Source organism: Budorcas taxicolor, chromosome 14 (assembly GCF_023091745.1).
Source record: "Budorcas taxicolor isolate Tak-1 chromosome 14, Takin1.1, whole genome shotgun sequence".
In the NCBI taxonomy this organism is placed as follows: Eukaryota; Metazoa; Chordata; class Mammalia; order Artiodactyla; family Bovidae; genus Budorcas; species Budorcas taxicolor.
Genome location: NC_068923.1, coordinates 44,948,496 through 44,972,863, shown reverse-complemented (window position 1 = coordinate 44,972,863; position 24,368 = coordinate 44,948,496). Strand labels below are relative to the sequence as shown.

Here is a 24,368-nt window from a genome sequence, read left to right as displayed (position 1 = left end):
AGGAAGAAAGCTTGCCTGTATCTGCATATTTGTAAAATTTGAATAGACTTGGGATGTTGACAGTGGAAAAAGTCAGTTCTACTCTTTCGGTAGGGTCATAATGACCAAACATGAGCAGAAATCTGAAGACTGTATCCTTATACAGCTAAATTCTCCACCTCGACAGGGAGTAATTGAAAGATAGCATGGCTATGGAGTAGTGAGCAGGGTTGTGGGCAGGCTAGCATCATTTTTCCTGAGACCGAATTCATAGATGAGATTCACCTTGTTGGCTTTGTCCACCCAGTTTCTCTGTATATTATATGTGTATTTGCAAGGAGGGGTAATAAATACTTTCAGTGGGAGAAGTATAAAACTTGGATAATCTATCAATTGGGGAATCATTCTATGAGTAGTCTAGATAAAGTTTAATATGGACTTTATTAGCTTACATGTATATAAATGCTATATCATGGATAGTATAGTTATGGTACTATAAGAGTGTGCCAAGACATGGGGACAAACAAAAATTTCCTAATGAAATACAGTTCTCTAGAAGTGTAATGTCTTTAGTCAGACCCCAAACTTTGGTGCATGACATGTTATAGTCAACCGTTTGATTCAAGGGGGCCTCAAATGTGTTTGGAAAAGGAAGATGAGTCAATATCAGACAGTCTGATAAGCCCCTCGGACTAATATAACTTGACAGGGCTTCATGAAAGAAAATGTCATCAGTTTTACTGATTCTTGTACTCTGACTTAAATTTTTGCCTATGTGACAAGATTATACCTTTTTTCTTTTGAGTCAGTGTTCAGGGCATGTTTGCAGACACCTTCAGGCTCATGATGAAGTGTGACCAGATGGGATGAACAGTCTAAGCCCACAAGATTTGTGATATTCATTTGCTGAGAGCAAATGCATTGGGGAATGGTTTGCAACTGCTCTTCCTCACTCTGTTTTGCATTGACAGAGTCTTGCATCAAAACCATGCTTAACCTCCTTCCTGCTGATCTCTTTTTCCAGGAGGACTTAGTGTAGCACATGAATGGTCCAACCTGTGAAAACAGCTGTCCACTTGTTCTGGGTAGACTTAAGAGAATAAAAATTTTATATTTAGGTACTTTGAATTTCTATGTTCCTCTGAAGGATAACACTCATAATTTGCATTTATTTGCATATTTTAGACAGTGCCAAAAGCTAAATTTATTTTTTAATCCAATAGCTATTTAAAGAGGTAGTCAACAAGGTAGATGAAATAGATGCTCCTACAAGCCTATATTCTAGTCATGGAGAAGAAAATAGGCAAATGGAGAAGAAAACAAAATAGTTAAGGATTATGGTAAATGCTATGAGAGAAATAAAGGAGATTATATTGAGAAAATGGAATTCTTTGAAACCTCAGTAAAAGCCTCTTTTAAAAGGTGATAAAAAGACGGTAACCTGTCACGCAAAGGTCTCAAAAGAAAACATTCCAGACAAATACCATTGTAAGTGCAAAGGCAGATTTGCCTAGCAGAGCTTAGTTGCTTTATGGAAAAAAAAAAAAAGTTAGTGTGGCTGGACTACAATAAATAGAAAGAAGAGGAGTAAGTCACAGGGTCTGAGATATACCCCAGGACAAGGTCATTCAAGGCCTGGGAGGAAACCATATAAAACTGGGGTTTGTTCTGAGGAAAGTGGAAAGCTGACTTTTTAAGCAGAGGTATGATATGGTCTGGGCTTCCCAGGTGGTTCAGTAAAAAAAGAATCTGCCTACTAATGTGGGAAATGCAGGTTTAATCCCTGGGTTGGGAAGATCTCCTGGAGAAGGAAATGACAACCCACTCCAGTATCCTTGCCTGGAGATTTCCATGGACAGAGGAGCCTGGCAGGCTGTAGTTCACGGAGTCACTAAAAGTCAGAAACAGAGCGTACACGCACAATGTGAGCTAAAGCAAAAGACTCTTTCTTCCAGGAATGGACAGTCTTAGGCATAATACAAACCCAGTGCTGAAAATGGTCCACCCTCAAGGCTCAACAGCTGTGATCAGAAGTCTACTTTCTCTTGAATATTCAGTACAACCAGGGCTTAGTGTCCGATCCATGGACACATGAACAGAGGGAATAGGTAAGGATTATTAGACCTGAGGGCTTCCTTGGTGGCTCAGACAGTAAGGAATCCGCCTGCAATGCAAGAGACCAGGGTTCGATCCCTGGGTTGGGAAGATCTCCTGGAGAAGGGAATGGCAACCCACTCCACTATTCTTGCCTAGAGAATTCCATGGACAGAGGAGCCTGGTAGGCTACAATCCAGTGGGTCGCAAAGAGTTGGACATGACTGAGCAACTAAACACAGCACATTAGACTTGAGACTTGCACAAAGCCTCCCTCAGAGCCAGAATGCAGAAGTCTGAGGATTCAGAGCACTGCTTGGCTGATGCTGATGCCCCAGGAGCTTCGGTCAGACACTCTGCAGAGCTGAGATCCAACCTCTGAGGATGGAGGGGTTTGCTGACTGGACAGTACTGATCTCTCTGATGTACAGCAACACACATGCTGAAAAGACAGAAGAAACTGCAAACTGAATCCAGCTGCTATTGCTGAAAACAACTGCTACAGGAACAGATACATAGGGTGGCGGGAGTTGGGGGGTGGTGGTACGCAGCAGGCACTTCATCATTAAGGAGTGAAATGGAAGGTGCATGCCTCACTTCCACTCCTATTCTCTTTGTATGATAGGCAAAAACAGGGTTCAGAAGAAATTTGACTAATTACTGGTGAGTGTGCAATTCAAAGAGCAGGGCAGTGGTACACAGATATTCCATAGAGAGTAACCTACAGATTTCAGCTGTCCAGTAAGTCTTGGGCCTTAGTCAGTTTCCTTTCCAGAGAGCATGGAGACCATCCATTAATCTGGCAACTGGTTAACACCAGTTCAATTAAGTCTGTTCTGGGCACTAACTACTTGTCCTGCTCAAGCCCCACCATTTGTCCTATTAACAGTCAAAGATGCAGTGAAGCCTTGCAACTTACATGGGACAAGTAAAGAGCTATAAATGAGACCTGGGAGTAAAAATTCCTTTTAGTTGTCCAATCTCCCTCCCTTGCCTTGAAAGGTTTGGTGTGTGTGCGTGCTCAGTTGCATCTGACTCAGTTGCCCACCAGACTCCTCTGTTCATAGGATTCTCCAGGCAAGAATTCTGGAGTGGGTTGCCATTTCCTCCTCCAGGGGATCTTCCCCACCCAGCGATTGAACCCATGACTCCTATGCCTCCCACATTGGCAGGCAGATTCTTTACCACTGACCCGCCTGGAAAGTCCTTGCAAGGTTTGGTAGGACCATGGTAAAGAGACGTGTAGAGAGGTAGCTTAGAATATCTCTCCTTCACCCCTTCAGGCCTTAGCACAAAGAGGTGTCATTCTTCTCTCACATCCAAGTGCGGATCAGATATGGTCCATATGTTGAGTACACATAGCGAGTAACACATTCTGCTAAAAGGCATGGTCGTGGTGACAGGTGGGAGAGGGTGCAGTTACCCCTCTATCTCCATGTCTCCTTGTCACCTGAGGCCCTTATGCCACAGGCAAAGCCTCTATAAGCAATCCACAGTTGTGTAAGTGAAGCAATGATCACTACATTGTGACATCCACACACTCCCCGGCTTTAATAATAGTAACCTGCTGCCCTTCTGCTCTCTTTGTGAATTTCTTTGTGAGTGTACTTACATGCATGTACTGCCTTGTTTCTCTAATTCTCCACTTGTTAAGTCTGGTTGTTTCAATAGCTGGGGGGAAGAAAGATTTCATTATAAACTGCATGACCACATTTGTTTAATTTGGAGAGATTTGGAAGAAAGGAAACAGGCTTTTTTTTTTTTAAGTATGTTTATGTTGTGAATGAAAAATGGAAGAAAGAAAAAAATTGATTCTTAAAGCAACAATCTGCTTCTTATAGCAGATGATCAGAAATGCCCACTGAAATTCTTTCCTGGACCATTTTGTCAGCTGCAAGCATGTCATGAGTTCACATAATCCAAACCTCTGTTGCATATTAAAATTGAAATTAAATGTTTAATAAATTTTTTAAACTTTAGTCCTAGATTGTGGCTTTCTAGAGTAAATTAGGGCCTAAGTAAATTAGGGGCTAAGAGTTGGACACAACTGAGTGACTAACGCACACACATGGTCTTTAAGAACTTTATCTATAAGTTTCCAATTTTGATGTTAAAAAAATGCTAAGATCTCTTAAAGGGGGAGCCAGCACACTGGGCAAGAGTGCCCAGTTCACCCCACATCCAGGGCATCTCCACACATGGACATACACCCCATGGGGAATGGTGAGCAGTCCTGGTCCTTAATCCCTAATAACCTCGAGCCTTCAGGTAAACAAAGAGCTTTTATTCCTGGTAGAAAGTTTGGTAATTTCTTTCTGAAATGATTCTATGAGTAAGAGTACCTGGGCTTCATAATTTTTGCATGTGTGTGCTGGGTCTTCATTGCTGTGCACCACTTCTCTAGTTGTAGTGTGTGGGTTTCTCCAGTTGTGGAGCGCAGGCTTGGTGGGATCTTAGCTCCCAAGGCAGATTCTTTACCACTGCAACAGCAAGGAACTCCCTGGGCTTTATAACCTTGCAAAGCCTCTTTTCATTTCTTTCTTTCTTCCTTTTCCTGTGTGTGTGTGTGTGTGTGTGTGTGTGTGTGTGTGTGTGTGTGTGTGTGTGTGTGTGTGTGTGTCTTTCCTCTTTTCTTCCTTTTGGTCCTCAGAAACTCATCTAAATTTTTAGATAAACAAAGCAAATCACCAGTATTACTACTCTAAAATTTTTAGTCTTTCCTTGTTGAATAAATTTTTTTTCATAAAATTTTCTTAACATTATGCTCTACTTTGCCTCTCTTCTGTCATCTTCCTTTGCTTTTTCAAAACTGTATTAGTCTCTGTATTATTGTATACATCTTAAGAACCATGGAATGAAATGTTTTTGTCATACATAATAGTTTTCATATTAAAAACTCACATCCTTATGGGTATGATTTTAATCAAGTACCACCTTTTTAATATTAACATTTTACCAGTAAAAACTCATGTCATTATGTATATGATTTTAATAACCTCATGATATTCTACCTTTCTTTAGTCTTCGGTTGTTATCTTTGTAATAAGAAAAACAATACACCCTAATCTAGAATAAAGATTTGGTAACAGCTGTTAAATATTTCCCCAAGTACCATAGTAGTTTTTGTAGTGTTGGTCACTCAGTCATGTCCAACTCTTTGCGCCCCCATGGACTATATAGCCCACCAGGCTCCTCTGTCTATGGGATTCACCAGGCAAGAATACTCGAATAGGTTGTCATGCCCTTCTCCAGGGGATCTTCTGGACTCAGGAATTGAACCCAGATTCTTTACCATCTGAGGTACCAGGAAACCCCCAAATACTATAGCAAATATATAAGGAACAGTCTGAACCTTTAAAATTCTTTTTATTTTCTTTCCCTTTAAAACATGATCTAAGAGTGGAACAACAAAGGATTATTAATTTGCAAAGTAATATATAGTTACTCAAATATTAGTTACATTAATTATTAATAGATAATTCAGTTTTTAAAGACTACGTGTAAGACTCCATAATTTTTTACTTGCTTAAAGTATAGAAAGATAAAATTTTATAAGATGCTTAATTCTTTTTCAGTTTAATATATATCCAAGCACCTAGCATGAGCTCAGAATGTGCTTAGAGTGAATGGGGTGTAATTCCTGTAGAATTTGGCCACTAGCACCACCCAGGAACTTGTCAAAAATGTAAATCCCCAGCTCCATCCAGCTCAACTGAATCAGGAACTCTGAGAGTGAGAGTCACAAGTTATTCAGGCTGTTTCAGGTGTACTATAAGGTTTAGGGATTTATTGGTATATTATAAGGTCCTCGATCCACAAGAAACAAAACACACTATTGCTACTTACTGTTCAAAGTGCCATATTAAATGTGTCTGCAAAGCACCCTGGTTTAACTGTTTGAGAAAATTCTGGAAGACAGACCCAAACTTGGGTGGGCGTAGATTTTTATTCTTTAATTCAATAAATCTTTATTGAGCACATTCTATCCTCATCACTCTACCAGACTGAGAAAGTTTAACAAACAATAGTTCAAAAAGAGTCATTGAGGAATAGCTCAGAGGCAGATTTACCAAGAAGCTAACCAAGCTTAAGCTCAGGCTTCCTCAATTATCTGGGACCCTCCCAATGCCTTCCCCTATTTTCATAATTATACAAAAGTATGAGAATGCAAGGCTTCCCAGGTGGCACTAGTGGTAAAGAACCAGCCTGCCAGTGCAGGAGACGCAAGAGATACAGGTTGGACCCCTGAGCTGGGAAGATCCCCTGAAGGATGGCATGTCAGCCCACTCCAGTGTTCTTGCCTGGAGAATCGCATGGACAGAAGAGCCTCAGGGGCTACAGTCCGTGGGGTCACAAAAGAGTCGAACATAAGTGAGTGAGTGAGCGCGCGCACACACACACACACACAAGGCATAGTTGTGTACTCTTTTTCTTCTTTCATTTAAAAAAAATTTTAGTTTATATATATGCCTGTAGCTTTTGTTTTTTCCAAATAGATAGTCGCATCTGTAACCAATAGGATTTTTGTTTTAGCCCCAACTCCCAATTCCTTACAACTTTATATTCTCACATAATGACCAGAACTGCCATTGTTACTGTTTAGTAGTTAAGTCATGTCCAGCTCTTCTCGACCCCATGGACTGTAGCCCACCAGGCTTCTCTAAGAGATTTCCCAGGCAAGAATACTGGAGTGAGTTGCCATTTTCTTCTTCTTCATTAAAAAAAAAATTTATTACGGTATAGTTGCTGTAGTGTATTCTTTTTCTTACACTGGACTCCCCAGATTGTATAAGCCTCAGGTCCCCACAAAGCCTGGATCAGTCTCACACTTGCCATGTTTGGGAGTAGAAGAGAAATAGTGAGGAAGCAGGTAGGACTTTCCAGCAAAGGAAACTGTATATGCCAGGGGATGGAGGCCAAGAATGACAAACCTGCCTGGTGACCGGGGGAAGGTGATGCTGAACAGGTGCATGACCGGGGGCCTTGGATGTGCTGCCAAGGGACTTGGACCTGATCTTCTATGCAGTAGACAACATTAGGGATTTGTCAGTAGGTGCCTGCATTTAATAAAGGCAACTGTGGAAGGAAACGGATAGGTGAAGGGAAAGACTAGACCAGAGTTATCGGTCAGCAGCATAATGAAACCAACCAGGAGGGAAATGTTGAAGGTACAGATACAGACAGTAGGAGTGAATTTGAAGGACATTTCAAAGAGACAATCCACCTGGGGACTGATAGACTGGGAAGAGGTGTTAAAGGTGACATTTTAGATTTAAAGTTTGAGACGTTTGGGTACCTTATAATGTGGACAATAAACCTCTCAACTCAAATAAAAATATGAGCGGAGCAGTGAGTTTCATGGAAAAAACAATGAGCCCTGTTTTCAATCATCTGATTTTTTTCTACATGATGCTTCTATCATTCTGAAATATATATATCATTCCACCCAACTGCTTTTTGAAAAGAGCTACTACACATTTAAAAGAAAAATCACTTAGACATGGCCCAGTGTTTTATAATTATACAGTATCACTATTCTAAAAATTATATTCTGTGGTCATTAAACAACTAGTTATTTCCAAAAAAATATGGGATTTAAGTACATAGGCAGCAGTCTATCGTGATGATTACATATCAGTTGAGTAGCCTTTAAAATAATTTAGCACCATCTTTGATGGCTAGGGCTTTCCTGGTAGCTCAGGCAGAAAAGAATTTGCCTGCAATGCAGGAAACGTGGGTTCAATCCCTAAGTCGGGAAGATCTCCTGGAGAAGGGAATGGCTACCCACTCCAGTAGGATGGCTAGAAAAATGGTTCTAAAGTATCTGCAAATAGCTTCTAGGATGAAGAGGTCCATTTATATCATTAAATGGATAGTGAAGGGGAGAAGTTTAACAGTAGGCTCTGCTTGGGCCCAGTGGAGGTTGGAGGTTGGTGGAGGAAAGTTTAAAGTTCCATATCAGAGATACGCATGACAGAGCAGTGAATTATATTTGCACTCCACATCAAAGAACGCAAGACAGATTTGGCGTCTTGATGTAATTATACGGATTAGACATTTAGCAAAGCATAAAGCAGCATGATGTCTCAAGAAGAAGGTCATCTAAATACCCCTCAAGGATTTCTCACTGAGATTATTCTGAAAGAGTAAACTCCTCGAGGATAAAGGACATCTGTTTTGGGTGCATGATCTTCGAAGAGCCTGTTAGACTTCATGATTTATTCATGGCCATTTAGGGGGCAAGCTGCTGCCAGGGCTCCCCACTCCTAGTCTGTACTCTGCAGAGCCACGGGGCTGCCAAACAGACAGAAAGCAGCCAGGGAGGCTCCTGAGTTGCCATGAAAGTCCTCAGGCCAGCTTAATACTGATCAAAGCGTTCCTTGCTGTGAATTAACAATTGATACATCCTGACAGCATTTCTACTCTTGGGATTAGAAGTTATTTCTCTTTTTTCCTGGATTTATCTCAAACCTGGTTGAAGTTAACTCCCTTGGTTCTTTGAATTTTTTATGACTCAGCAAGCGAAAGGCGACTTTAGATAACCATACAGTTACCACCTGCTCAATTGGCAAATGGTCAGGAATTTTAAAAAATAATGGTGGAGAGAGGGGAAAGGGAAGTTATAGTTGAATAAGTAGAGATGACGTTCTGCAGACCTGTTCCCTGCGTGACTGTAGTTAACCCTACTAAACTGCATGCACTTAAAAATGGTGAAGACAGTCTAAAAAACAGTAGAGTAAAATTTGTCATTCTTATCACACATTATGCCACAAGAAGGAATTCTCCAGGCAAGAATACTGAAGTGGGTTGCCATTCCCTTCTCCAGGGGATCTTCCTGACCCAGGGATATTATTGTGTTAGCCACCAGGGAAACCCTACATCATATATTATGCCACAAGAAGCCCCAGGCCCTTAATGGGTTATTCAGTTTCAAGTTTCCCCCAAAGAAACCCACCTCTTTCTTTCCATACTTGTTTTTGTATAGAGTACCTGGTTTGGTTCTTGGATCTTTAACTGTGTATTTGTGAAACAGAAATTGAGCAGCATGTTCAGCTGACAGGCATACACTCTGAACGTGGGTTAAAAGAAGATTTGTGTATCTGCCACTGTAAGAAGTTGAGATCCATAAACCAAACCCCATGGCATGGTACAGAAAAGCAATGCTTAGTGATTCCAAACTCAGAGCCAAAACCTGCCCATTCTTCAGTATTCTTCTTCACAGAGACGATCAAAGACATAAATGATTTCAAACAGCACATAGACAGATGACCATTTCTATTTTGTTTAAGAATATAGGTGCTTTTGGAGAAGGAAATGGCAACCCTCTCCAGTATCCTTGTCTGGAGAATCCCATGGATGGAGGAGCCTGGCGGGCTACAGTCTATGCGATCGCGAACAGTCAGACACGACTAAGTCACTAACACACACACATACGCACACATTGGTGCTTTTGCTAGAATACAATATTTACATTCCAGAAAACCTTGCATTATACAAAATTATACACTAAAAATAACAGGGCTTCTAAGAAAATTAGATTATTGACAGACCACTCAAACCCATGCAACTTTATACATAGAATAACAAAAACAACAATAAAACAATAAAATACTAGTGTGATTTAAAAGATATGTTAAATTCCTAATGAATAAACACTACAGTTGACACAGGGACAGTAAATATAGGTATTTATTGCAGGAAATAAGAGTGGCTGGATGGAAAGGGGTGACAGGAGTCCACTGAGCTTCAGAGTGACAAGGACAACATTCAGAAGGATCAGAAAAAACAAGCAAAGGGGACTTTCCAGGCGAAGCAGTGATCGAGTTGAGCCAAGAGTGAGAACACGGGGTGAATGGGATTTTGAAATGTCCTGAATTCCTCTGAGCCTTACTGTGTTCCTCTGCAGAGAACCCTTTACGTTCAGCTCCTATTACTTGTCAGTGTAAAACTTTAACACACTGGGAAAATCATATAGGAACCAGTGCAAATTCAGTTTTATTTTTACATTACCCTGGATTATTGCTATTGAATAAATGTTTTTGTCCCCTCCAGATTCATATGTTGAAACTGATCACCAATGTGATGGTATTAGAAGATAGGGCTTTGGGGAAGTGATTGGGTGATGAAGGTGAAGCCCTCATGCATGGTACTCATGACCTTGCCCAGAACACTTACCTGCCCCTTCCATCAAATGAGAACACACCAATAAGATTTATGAACCAGGAAGCAGGGTCTCTCCAGACATCTAATCTGCTGGCATCTTGATCTTGGACTTCCCAGCTTCCAGAATTATGAGAAATAAATGTTTACCATTTATAAGCCACCCCTTCCCTGGTGGCTCAGACAGTAAAGAATCTGTCTGCAAAGGGGAGACTTGGGTTCGATCCCAGGGTTGGGGGATTTCCTAGAGAAGAAATGGCAGCCCACCCCAGTATTCTTGCCTGGAGAAGTCTGTGGGCAGAGAAGCCTGGTGGGCTGCAGTCCATGGGGTCGCAAAGAGTTGGACATAACCGAGCAACTAACAATTTCACAATTTTCAGTCCATTATAGAAATTTCCAGTCATGTTGAAGCTATTTTGAATTATGGAAATGCACATCATACAGAAACGACTATACCTGAATTTGAATGTTTTCTGAAAATGCATAGAATGTGTAGATTTGACTCAGGAAAAATTGAGAATGGACTTGGTTCCTATCCCTGCCTCCACATCTCTGTGCATATCCTTTTCTGCTGCCAAACAAATGACTTTTCCTCTAAAACGGGTGCCAGACACAAGCTTTCTCCAAGAGTCACTGAAAAAGAGTAGCTGATTAAGGACTACTAAGGGTTTCTTGATGTACAAAGTAAACAGAGAAAATTTCAGAGTCTTCAAAACTATAGTTAAATCTGGTGTTGTCATTAACACCCACTTGAAAGAGCAGTCCTCACATGGGACTTTCATAAAGCATGGTCCTCAGAAAAACTATTTCAGAATTGCCTAGTGCACTTGTTAAAAAGTCAGATTCTCTTGGAACCCTTGAAATTAGGATTTCTGGTGGTTGGTCTCAAGAGTCTTAATTTTCAAGTCTTTCATTTCTTCATTTCAAGTCTTTCATTGTCAAGCTATCCATGAGGCTAATAAGTCTGATACTCTCTAAAGTCTCAAAGGCAGTAATATAATGGTCTCTTGCCAGACAGTGCAAAGGGACATAGTAGGCAATAGTTGTTTAACAATGTATTTTTCAAAGCATGTACTACTTAAGAATCTGATACATCTTTTTGACAGGCTCTGAATAAGGTGGAGGCATTACAAGAAAAGATGTAGGCTAATGAGGAGAGTGAAAAAGTTGGCTTAAAGCTCAACATTCAGAAAATGATATCATGGCATCTGTTCCCATCACTTCATGGGAAATAGATGGGGAAACAGTGGAAACAGTGTCAGACTTTATTTGGGGGGCTCCAAAATCACTGCAGATGGTGACTGCAGCCATGAAATTAAAAGACGCTTACTCCTTGGAAGGAAAGTTATGACCAACCTAGGCAGCATATTGAAAAGCAGAGACATTACTTTCCCAACAAAGGTCCTTCTAGTCAAGGCTATGGTTTTTCCAGTGGTCATGTATGGATGTGAGAGTTGGACTGTGAAGAAATCTGAGTGCCAAAGAATTCATGCTTTTGAACTGTGATGTTGAAGAAGACTCTTGAGAGTCCCTTGGACTGCAAGGAGATCCAACCAGTCCATCCTAAAGGAGATCAGTCCTGGGTGTTCTTTGAAAGGACTGATGCTAAAGCTGAAACTCCAGTCCTTTGGCCACCTCATGCAAAGAGTTGACTCATTGGAAAAGACTTTGATGTTGGGAGGGATTGAGGGCGGGAGGAGAAGGGGACAACCGAGGATGAGATGGCTGGATGGCATCACTGACTCAATGGACATGAGTTTGGGTAAACTCCGGGAGTTGGTGATGGACAGGGAGGCCTGGCATGCTGCAATTCATGGGGTCGCAAAGAGTCGGACACGACTGAGCGACTGAACTGAACTGAACTGAACTGAATGCTGCCTGATACTGTTAGGGAATATTAGGAATGTTAGGGAAGACATGATCTTAAATGATCTATTCCCTGACAGGGCATTCAGGTCTTATGTTCAAGTCTTTAATCCATTTTGAGTTGACTTTCATGTATAAGATAGTGGTCAAGTTCATTCTTTTGCATATGGTTGTTCAGTTTTCCAGCACATTTGTTTGAAAAGACTGTCCTTTTCCCATTGTATATTTTTGGCTACTCTGCAGTAAATTAATTGACCATATATGCATAGGTTTATTGCAAGGCTCTCTTCTGTTTCATTAATCTGTCTGTTTTATGCCAATTTCATACTGTTTTATTATTATCCCTTTATAATATAGTTTGAAATCAGAAAGTGTGATACTTTCAGCTTTGTTCTTCTTTCTCAGGATTGCTTTGGCTATTTGAAGTATTCTGTGGTTCCATACAAATTTTAGAGCCAGTGGCATGTACAAATTCAACTCTAGGGGCCAGCTGCAGGTGCCTCTGTAGTGTGCACGCATGCGTGCATGCCTACAATCAATAATGTCTGACTCCTGGTGATCCCATGAACTGTAGCCTTCCAGGCTCCTCTGTCTCTGGGACTTCCCAGGAGAGGGTACTGGAGTGGGTTGCCACTTCCTTCTCCAGGGAATCTTCCCAACCCAGGGTTGGAATCCATGTCTCCTGCACTGGCAGGCAAATTCTTTACCATCTAAGCCACCAGGGAAGGCAAAGGCCCAACCTGTGTGGTGGCAGGAGCTCAATGCAGATATACTCGTAGTAACAGGGGCCAAAGCAGGGTTAACAGTGAACTTTCTGCCAACAATAGGAGCCCTGGGGGTTGGTGTGACCTCCCGTCACTACCCCATCTCCCCCAGGTGTGTATATTGCAGTGAGGCTGGTGGCAGGGCTGGGCCAGGCAGGTGTGCAGCTGGAGATGTTAACTCCAGATGAGTATCGCGGTGCAGGCCAGTGACAGAAGACAGGGCCTGACCTGCGCCCACAAGCAGCCACAGGGGTTTGCTTGTTGCTGTCAGCATGCTCTCCTGTGACTGTCCCATCTCCTTCAAGGTGTGCACTCTGCAGTCTGGTATTGGGCCTCAGTTCAGTCACATGCACGTGCCCAGCTGGAGGTGCAGCCCCAAGTACATGCACAGTGGCGGGGGTCAGCCACAGGAGTTAAAGCAGGTCACATGCATGGACTTGCACCGTCACAGGGGCCCGAGCTGGCTGCTGGTGCAGCTGGAGGTGTACTAGGCTCTGCCGGTGTTGGAGGGGGCAGTGGGGCAAGGGGAGCAGGAGGGACTTGGCTGCCATTAGTATGTATGAATACCTGTGGGGCAAAAGCCAGTGACATCTGCAGGAGGCCTGTGGCAGCTGTGTTGGCCACTGGTTCCTTCTTCAGTGGTAAATACAGCTCAGTTTCTCTTTAAATGGTCTCAGACGGTAAAGAGGAGGAGAACTCTGTCTTGCTGGGCTGTTCCCTCTTGATACTGAGCAGTGCTGGTTTTTGGCTGGGATGATGCAGGCAAATTGAAGCTGACTTTCGTGTCTTGTTGTTCCACAGTGTTGCTGAAACTTCTTAAGTAGACTCCAGAGCTCACTCAGAGATGTTTTTACTTATGGATATCTGGCTAATTGTTGGTTTTTGTTAGAAGATGGAGTCTGGGGTCTCCTATGTCACCATTTTGGTGACATCACCTAAACCTACTTTTCTAATAACCCGCTTTGTCACTTAATGCTATTTTATGGAGATATTTCAAGGCCCATCAAATACACATTTCTAAATTTGTTATTGGAATATATTGGAGAAGGAAATGGCAACCCACTCCAGTACTCTTGCCTGGAGAATCCCATGGAGGGAGGAGCCTGGTAGGCTACAGTCCATGGGGTCGCAAAGAGTCAGATATGACTGAGCGACTTCACTTTCACTTTCATTGCAATATATAGCTTTACAATGTTGTTAGTTTTTGCTGTAAAACAAAGTGAATCAGTTATCCATATACATATACTCCTCCCTTTTTAAGATTTCTTTCTCATTTAGGTTACCATAGAGCTTTGAGTAGAGTTCCCTGTGCTCTACAGTAGGGTCTCAATTTATCTATACTAGTGCACATATGTTAATCCCTACTTCCATCCTTGGTATCCATATGTTTGTTCCCTACATGTGTCTCTATTTCTGCTTTGCAGATAAGTTCATCTGTACTATTTTTCTAGATTCCACATATATGTGATATTATATATTTGTTTTTCTCTTTCTGACATACTTCACTCTATGACAGTCTCTAGGTCCATCCATGTTTCTGCAAATGGCACTATTTTATTCCTTTTTATGGCTGAGTTATATTCCATTATGTGTGTGTACATATATATGTACATACACCACATCTTCTTTATCCATTCTTCTGCTGATGGACATTTAGGTTGCTTCCATGTCCTGGCTTTCGTAAATAGTGCTGCAGTGAACATCGGGGTGCATGTATCTATTTGAATTATGTTTGTCTCTGAGAATGTGCCCAGGAGTGGGATTGCTGAGTCATGTGGTAGTTCTGTGGTTAGTTTTCTTGAGGAACCTCCATACTGTTCTCCACAATGACTGTACAAATTTACATTCCCACCAACAATGTGGGGAAGGGTTCCCTTTTCTCCACATCCTCTCTAGCATTTATTGTTTGGAGATTTTTTGATGATGGTCATTCTGACTGGTGTGAAGTGATACCTCATTGTAATTCTGATTTGTATTTCTGTGATAATTAGACACGTTGAGCATCTTTTCATGTATTTGTTGGCATGTGTATGTCTTCTTTGGAGAAGTGTCTGTTTAGGTCTTCCATCCATTTTTTTCATTGGTTTGTTTGGTTTTTTGTTATTGAGCTGCATGAGCTATTTATATATTTTGGAGATTAATCCCTTAGTCAGTTGCTTTGTTTCAAGTATTTTCTCCATTCCGAGGGTTGTCTTTTGGTCTTGTTTATGGTTTCCTTTGCTGTGCAAAAGCTTTTAAGTTTAATTAGGTCCCATTTGTTTGTTTTTATTTTCATTTCTCTAGGAGGTGGCTCAAAAAAGATCTTGCTGGAATTTACGTCAGAGTGTTCTATGTTTTTCCTCTAAGAGTTTTATAGTGTCTGGCCTTAGATTAATGTACGTGTATATATTTACTTTGATATTGTATCCCTAAATGCTGCTGATCACTGAATTTTCATGGTTTACCTGTGTTGACTCCCTTGCCTTCTCTGTACACAGTGATTTGTAAATAATGACAGTCTTATTTCTTCCCTTCTAGCTCTTAGCCTTTTCTTTATTCTTCTGCTGTCCATGACCATCAGTATGAGAATCTGTGGAACTGGCATTAATGTACATTTACTTTGTTTCTGAGTTTAAAATGAATGCTTCTAATGCTACTCCTGTATGCAAATACCTGCTGAATATTTTTGGTAGATAGTATTTAATAGGCTAAGGAAGTATACTTTTAGTATTAATTTTTATATATATTTTATAATTAATAGACATAGAACTTTGAAAAGTTATCTTTCTGAGTGCATTGATATGATCATATAGTTTCTTTAATATATTACTATTGATATAATGAAATACACTAAAGGTAAACTAATTGCATTCAGTCATGACATTAATACCTTTTTCTCCAGTTTGCTCACATACATTTCTAGAGTTGGCACCTATGTTTATAAGTAAAATTGGCCTATCATTCTTTTTCTCAGGCTATGACTGTCTCATCACTATTAATAACACTTGAACTTTCATTCTCTTGCTCTTAAGCGATTGTGCTAACAAGTTTTCTATTTTAAATATGTTTCAAAGACCAACTTTGGTTTTGGTGAGCCTCACCATTAGTTTTTTTTTTTTCCGCTTTTCACTAATGTATCCTCTTTTTTTCTAATGCCCTGTATTCTATTCTTTTGTAGTTTATACTATTGTTCTTTTTTTAAGTTTTGATTTAGACATAAGACTCATCAATTTCTCATCTTTATTCTTCTGCAACAGGATCATTTAAGGTTATAAATTTCTTAGAAAAATCCTATTTAGTTTTGATTTGGTTGCAACTTTACTATAGTGTCTTTCTTAACCCACAAGTTACTTAAAGTCTGTTTTCTCAATTTCTAAATGTAGATATATTTTGTCACTGATTTCTAAATTTAATTACACTGTAATCAGAGAACATTTGTTTGACATGAATTCTCTGACATTTGTTGAAACTTATTTTGTAGCCTGGTATTGAGTTAATTTTCATAAAAATTCTAAGTGTGCTTGGGAAGCAAGTCTGATCTTTTGGTTACTGAGATATAAGATTTTCAATTTAAAATCCCTATGATATCCATTTTTGCAATACATATTTTGATGCTGTTTAATTGAATGCATTCAGATTAGTAGCATTTATGTCTTCCCAGTAAACTGAGAATTTTATTAGTATGTATGGATGTACATATGTACATACATATGTATAAAGATATTTTTATATTTCTGCATTATATATAGTGATATGTATATATATTAATATATTATCCCCTAAAAATGGTTTTGCCCTAAATGTTTTGCTATTAATATAGTTATACTAGCTTTTTTCCTTCAGTATTTGTATGGTATATATCTTTTCCATTCTTTCATTTTCATTGTTTCTATTTTATGTCTTTTGTAACCAGTACTTAGGAGAATACTTATTATTCAGTATTCAGGCTCTTTTAAGCTGGAGAATGTAATCCTTTTTAATTAACTATATTTACTGACATGTTATCTTATTTTTTTCTTGAAACTATTTTTTCCTAATGTTTTTTCTGTGTTTTTCTGCCTTGCAGACATTGTACTTCCCTCAGAACTCCTTTACCTATCTCCTGTTTGTCTGAAATATTTCATGTATATGGAATTGATAACCCCATCAAAGTATCTTTCATTTCCTTTCCTTCTCAGGAACTTCCTCTAGCCAGTCTTTTAGACCCTATGAAGATCTCGAGTTGAGCATTCTAGCTATGAGTTGGATATGTTGGCTTTTACTTATAGTAGATACCGTGATCATGTGTTCTATATTTCTCTCATGAACTCTTCTTCAGCAAAGTTTCAGATGAAAGAATTCTGCATGGCCTGGCTTGAGGGTACATCTTTATCTGGAGAGGTCTTGCATTTATTACTACAAAGTGCCTCCTTATCAAATCTTACTGTGTGTAGTTGTTAATTCCTGCTCTTTAACTGAGGCTATTGCCCTTTGAAGGTCTAGTTTTATACTAGAAGCTTGGTTCCAACTCTGAACTTTGGACCCCAGATCTCAGCCTGATTCCCCATGTGGTTGTGACAGATTGAGCTCCACTCTACTTTAGAAGGAATGGTAGCTATATTTTATTCAGCTTTTTCTAGCTATCTTGCAGCAGAAGAGTGTTAAGGTTTTCTAGATCTCTGTATTGCTGGAAAAGTAAATCCCATGGCTAGTTGGTCATTAGTGTGAAAGTGTTAGTTGCCCAGTTGTGTCAACTCTTTGCAACCCCATGGACTGTAGCCTGCCAGGCTCCTCTGTCCATGGAATTCTCCAGGCAAGAATACTTTCAGTTCAGTTGCTCAGTCATATCCAACTCTTTGCAACCCATGGACTGCAGCACGCCAGGCTTCCCTGTCCATCACCAACTCCTGGAGCTTGCTCAAACTCATGTCCCTCGAGTTGGTGATGCCATCCAACCATCTCATCTTCTGTCATCCCCTTCTCCTCCTGCCTTCAATCTTTCCCAGCATTAGGGTCTTTTCAAATGAGTTAGTTCTTTGCATCTGGTGGCCAAAGTATTGGAGTTTCAGCTTTAGCATCAGTCCTTCCAATGAATATTCAGGACTGATCTCCTTTAGGATGAACTGGTTGGATCTCCTTGCTATCCAAGGGACTCTCAAGAGTCTTCTCCAACATCACAGTTCAAAAGCATCAATTCTTCGGTGCTCAGCTTTCTTTAGGATCCAACTCTCACACCTATACATGACTACTGGAAAAACCATAACTTTGACTAGATGGACCTTTGTTAGCAAAGTAATGTCTCTGCTTTTTAATATTCTGTCTAGGTTGGTCATAACTTTTCTTCCAATACTTTAGTGGGTAGCCACTTCCTTCTCCAGAGGGTTTTCCCATCCTAAGGTCGAACCCAGGTCTCCTAGCATTGGGGACAGGGTCATTAGCATACACTGTCTAAAAACTTTTAGGATCTTGTCTTTATTCCTGGTATTCTAAAAATCCTTATGTATTGATCTGAGTTCTCCTTTCTTCTCTAATCTGTCTTTATGCTCTTAATTCACCAGATGTTGGGCATATGATTTATTTTCCTGTATTTTCTCTATTTTCCATCTTTTTACCATTTTGCTCTACATTCTGGGAAATTTTCTCAACTTTTTTCTAAGATTCTATTGGATTGTAAGTTTCTGCTCTTTTTAATTCTCTAGTTGTTCCTTTTTCAAAGCATTTGCTTTCAGGGCTATGGCCCTGCCTCAGCTCACTGGGCTGTTTACATGGTGGGCAGGTGAGCACCCTGCACTGCTAAGCTAGAGAGAAGACTATAAGATGAAGTCTGCTAGCAGCCATGTCCTCATGGCACCATGGGGTCCTCCAAAGGCCTGCCGCCAGTATCTGCGTCCCCAGCGAGAATCCCCATTACACTGGCCTTCAAAGCCAGACATTCTGGGAGCTCAGTTTCCTTTGCAGGAGCCCAAAGTAAGGCTCAGATCCCTTGCTCCTTGGGAAGAACTCCTGCAGTTGTGATTATCCTTCTGCTTGTGGGTCACCTACCCAGGGGTGTGGTCTTGACTATACTGCATCTCCATCCATCCTACTGTCTCACTGTGGCTCCTTCTTGTACCTTTCATTGTGGAAGCTCTTTCCTGCATCTCCTGTCATTTTCATTGATAGCTGCCCTATAAATTGTTGTAATTTTGCTGTGCCCTTGTGTAAAGCAGGGTCTCTACTCCACCATGTTGGCCACCCAGGTACTTTTCAGGTAACAATAACAACAACAAATAGTTAAGGGTTTTCAAGCTGTCACTATGACAGGCTCTCTGCTATGTGTTTTGCTTCTATTATTCCAGTTAATGTTACCAAAAATAAAAACCTGTGAGTAGGTTTTAAAATTACCTTCACAGTCTAGATGAGGAAACTAAGACTCAGAAATGTTAAGTGAAGGTGAAAGCCGCTCAATTGTGTCCAACTCTTTGCAACCCCATGGACTATACAGTCTATGGAATTCTCCAGGCCAGAATACTGGAGTGGGTAGCCTTTCCCTTCTCCAGGGAATCTTTCCAACCCAGGGATTGAACCCAGATCTCTTCCATTGCAAGTGGATTCTTTACCAGCTGAGCCACAAGGGATTCCTGGAGTGGGTAGTCTTTCCCTTCTCCAGCGGATCTTGCCAACCTAGGAATCGAACTGGGGTCTCCTACATTGCAGGCAGATTCTTTACCAACTGAGCTATGAGGGAAGCCCCAGAAATGTTAAAACCTCATCCAAAGTCACACAGCCCATGCTGCCAGAGCTAGCATTCCAGCCTAGAGTCGTTGGATTCCCAAGTCCATGCTGTGAACTTTTACATTAAACTTCCTCCACCTCTTAAACAGATCTGGCTGTGACTGGTGGTCATAGAAGGAAAGGAATGCATGGGAACACCCACCCAGTTTCAAGGTGAGAGCCTCTGCAGAGGAGCATCCTTTCCTGGAATATCAGTTGGCCTTGGCAGTAAAGACCTGAGGCAGCTGGTCTGCAAACAGCCCTAGGCCATCCTGACCAGGCTGCTGATTCTATGTTGTGGTCACTATCCAGGGTCACCCAGCTTTTCTGCTCAGAGCCGGTTCATCACTTCATCCAGATGGGATCAGGCCCTAAGGAAATAACTGATGGTAACCTGCCCACGGTGAACTGATTTGAACTTTAAAATACCTGCATATAGAATTCATAGGGCAAAAAGCCCCTAATGGGAAAGACCAGGATGTGAAAGCCACCAAGCAGACCCTCTTGAACACTAAGGCAGGAAACTGGAAGTTGTTTCTAGTTCTGGGATATTTGTAGGAAATCCTGGAGTTACTTTCCCAGTCAGTAAATGTTGGGTACTGGAGTTAAGCACATTCTATAATGCCATTTGGTAGCCCTGCATCCTTGGGAAAGGACTTTGCCTCTCTGAACCTGAGTCTTCTTGTTCATGAAAGGTACAATTAACTCATTTCCCAAGGTCTTATAGAAAAGATTAGAACTATCTATAAAGTGGGTGGCACTTTACAAATCTCATGTGAGTATTAACAGGAGTATTACTATAACTTAGACATAGGAGTCTCCTGTATCTTAGCGTAGGCGTCAGCCTGCCACCCAAGACTGAAATATCCATGTTACTTACCCAAGTACCCTTTCCCTAAAACATTACCAGAGAAAAATCTGGTAATTGATTTTAGTTTACTAATACCAAAACAAAATACACTTTCTGATTTTTGCAGATTCTTTTTTTGTTGGTTTGTTTTAGACCAACTGCTTTCTGGTGACATTTCCTAGGAAGGCTTCTCCAGGTCAGGCAGTAGGGGATGTTTCTTCCATGGAATTTTCCTATGGAGAAGCTACACTCTTCTGTGGAATGAGGATTCTTATTTTAGCATATGCCCCAGAAAACAGCACTCACAGACTCATCACCAGAGTGGTTATTCAGATATTTCAGGTTCCTGTGGCTCTCCACCCTCCAAATGCAGCACTATTTCCTCATCTCCACAGATATTAGGTGATACACCTTAATAGCAAGATCTGTCTCTGTAATGGGTTTAGAGGCAAAGATGATTAAAGGATTAGAAAGTCTTAACATAAAGAAAAGTGGAAGACAGAAAGGTACTTTGTCTCACAAAAGCAAGAAACCAGTCATTCCCCACTGAAGAATGGAACAAGGAAAAAAAAAAAAGTGTGCTTCAGTGTAAGGGATTAAGAAAATGTCTGAAAACCTGGTTAAATGTGGATAGGAGTTAAATTAGGATAGCGTCAACTCTCATCTTTGGGAAACATAAAAGATGTGGTTTAGATGCATCAGCTGGGGACAATCTGGTCCAGGCCTGGACATATCCTTGCCCAAGGGCTGGCAGATGGATCAAATGACCTCTTAGCATCCCTCCCAGCTCCACACTTCTGTCGTCCTATGCTTGTTGGACTAGCACGTTAGCTGTGTTAGACTTGCCCTTGCAAGTTAGTGGAGGAGTCAGCTCCCTGAAAGAAAACAGGTAAACTCTCTTTGTCCCCAACATAAATGCCTCTGTTTCAGGGGGCTTCCCTCGTAGCTCAGATGGTAAAAAAAAAACCTGCCTGCAATGCAGGAGACCTGGGTTCAATCCCTGGGTCGGGAAGATCCCCTAGAGAAGGAAATAGCAACCTGCTTTAGTATTCTTGCCTGGAGAATTTCATGGATGGAGGAGCCTGGTGGGCTACAGTCCATGGGGTCACAAAGACACAACTGAGGGTTGCATGATCCTGCAACAGATCAAGACCAGAAACGCAGGAAGAAGGAGTCCCGAACAGAAGACATGGACATGACCTGTAAGGACAAACTGTGCCTTACTGAAAGTGCAGCTCTTGGCTTGTATAGAATTGAGGCTGTCCTCCATCCCAGCTGAGTTCAATTCATTCTTTCAGTGAATGTGCAGCTCCTACTTGGAGAAGGCAATGGCACCCCACTCCAGTACTCTTGCCTGGAAAATCCCATAGATGGAGGAGTCTGGTGGGCTGCAGTCCATGAGGTTGCTAAGAGTCGGATACGACTGAGCGACTTCCCTTTCACTTTTCACTTTCATGCATTGGAGAAGGAAATGGCAACCCACTTCAGTGTTCTTGCCTGAGAATCCCAGGGATGGGGAAGCCTGTGGGCTGCCGTCTATGCAGTCGCACAGAGTCGGACACAACTGAAGTGACTCAGCAGCAGCAGCAGCTCCTACTAGGCATGGAGCACTAGACAGTGTACCACAGACTCTACTGTAAGCCAAACAGTGATCTTTTGCTTTCCTGCAAAACTCTGAATGAGTGATGAACATGTAGTCAATTACCCTGCAGGGTCTGCACTTATGCAGCAAATAATGACTGAGTTGCTAAGATGCACAAGGCACCATGCCAGGCACTTGGAATGGGTTGGTAACTAAGTGGACAAATCCATTGCCCTCATGGAGCTTACATTCTGGGAAGACGCATACATGATAAAAGACACACGAGATTCTCTAAGAGCTGTGACAAGGAGCCCTGCTCTGGCTGACAAGTACCCCCCCTACCACTCCTGAGAAAGGGATGTTTCTATTGGCATGTGAAAGCTGAGTATGAATCGGTGAACAAGCTTGCATCATGGGAGGAGGCAGCATTGAGAGAGCACTCCATTTAACGATACCAAATGTTGTCAAGGGACCACAATCTGCTTTATAGTAGGATGAAGGGTCATCTATGTATTCCTCTTTCTTGCTATTATACAAATATTAGTGCAGTAAATAATTTTAAACAATATCAAAGTCATACTTAAAACTAGTTTTATCTTACGACTAATAGATTGGTATTTATTACTTGTAAATTATGATCAGACTCCATATGGATGTGATATCATTTGGACACTAAATTCAGAATTAACTGAGAGTTTGACCCTGATGAGGAAAGCCTTGAGTCTAATTCTAAAATGGCTTTGGTATTGCTGTAAGCCAACAAGATGATGTGTTTGACACTGTGACATGGATCTTTCCCCACCGACATTGACTGTGAATTATAGGTTGGTTCCTGCACTACAGGTGGACCTGTGGCAGCCCGGAGGTGTCTCCCAGATATCACAGGGAACAGTCACCGATGTCCACATTCCCCACAATGGCTCCCGAGCCCTGTTGACCTTCCTGCAGGAAGCCAACATCCAGTACAAGTAAGCGTGCCGTTTCATTGCTTAATTCATTTATACCCAATTGAACTGAATGGCAGCTGTATTTAGGTTATGTCGTAAGTGCCAACAATAGTGCTTCAGGTTCTGTTTTTCATGGTGGGGAAGGCAACATGGATATGGCACAGTTCTATTTGCTAGTCATGAGCTTCTTTCTTAGCGTTACGGTGGAGGGGGAGCAACCACACTTCTCTATCATTCACCTAAGTAATCAGTGTACACATGGGAGGGTTTTACTGTGTGAGGAGAGGAGAGTAGTTTACCCATGCCTAGAAGGTGGATGTGGAGATGGGCAGACAAAAGCCAGACTCTGCAGGTGCTGCATCGGTTGGAAAAAGGATGAGACTTGGGACCTGGAAGACAGAGGGGAAAATGCAAGCAAAGGCGAGAAGCAACACAGTATCTGTGCAGGGAACTGGTGCAGGTCAGGGAGTAGGAAGAAAAGGTGCCTGAGCAGTAGGGTGAGGGGCCAGGTTGTGGGAAGCTGCAGTTCAGAGTTAGGAACTCAGACCTCATCTTATGGGTGATGCTGCACAGTCGTAGGATGTAAGCAAGGGAGCCACATGTAACTGGGTGGTGGGGTAGGAGGAGACTACAGCAGCAATCCAGGTGAGAGAATGAGGACCCTGAGTCAGGACCAGAGTGGTGGGATCAAAAGAGAATTCCAAGAAATATTTCAGAAGCAAAACCACCTGGACTCTGCATTTGTTGGGATGTAGATGGGAGAGGAAGAACTCTTGGGTGATTCTAAGTCTTCTGTCTTTGGTGACCAAGTGGATACAGTTGAATACTTTGAGTTTTTTTTTACAGTATTAGTTAAGCAGTGAATGTGAAACAGCTGGAAGATAGTCCCAATCATCAAATAAGAAACAAAACCTTTTGAGATAAGGGATGTCAGTGGTACCCAGTGCCACAGTGATCTCCTGCAAGAAAAGGACTGATCAGTTACCTTCGAATTTGGCAGTGGAAGTTGCACTGGTAACCCTAATGGTAGGATTCGAGTGTCAGGAGCAGAAGACAGAGAAGTGAACAGGAGGTGAGAACACAGCAGCAGAGCAGACTATTCTGTGACTCTTAGAAGTTACAATAGGGAGAGGGCAGAGGTGAGGAAGATGCTAGTTCAGCGACTGCCTGAGATTTGGAGTGTGGGTAGAGGGGGCAACTGTGGCCTGAAAGTGCTGTGACCAGCAGGGAAGGAGGCAATTGATGATGAAAGACAATGCACAGGTGAGGGAGTAGTTTTAAATGGTAGGAAAAGTACTTCATCCTATAAGACCAAAGAGGTACATGCGGGTCTAGTTTAAGATTGTGGAGAAGAGAGCCAACAGGTGAAAGAGATAGTCGTAGCAGTAGCGCTAATGGCTCAGTCACGTCTGACT

At 41.6% G+C, this 24,368-nt stretch overlaps 1 protein-coding gene across 1 annotated transcript in view; it reads left to right on the top strand.

Moving 5' to 3' along the window:
* CPA6 (carboxypeptidase A6) overlaps positions 1 to 24,368 on the top strand; it is a 300,719-nt gene that overhangs the window by 185,531 nt on the left and 90,820 nt on the right. Inside the window, exon 3 of the mRNA XM_052651924.1 lies at positions 22,850 to 22,974. Coding sequence (XP_052507884.1) covers positions 22,850 to 22,974 — 125 coding nt within the window. The remainder of the gene's footprint in view (positions 1 to 22,849; positions 22,975 to 24,368) is intronic.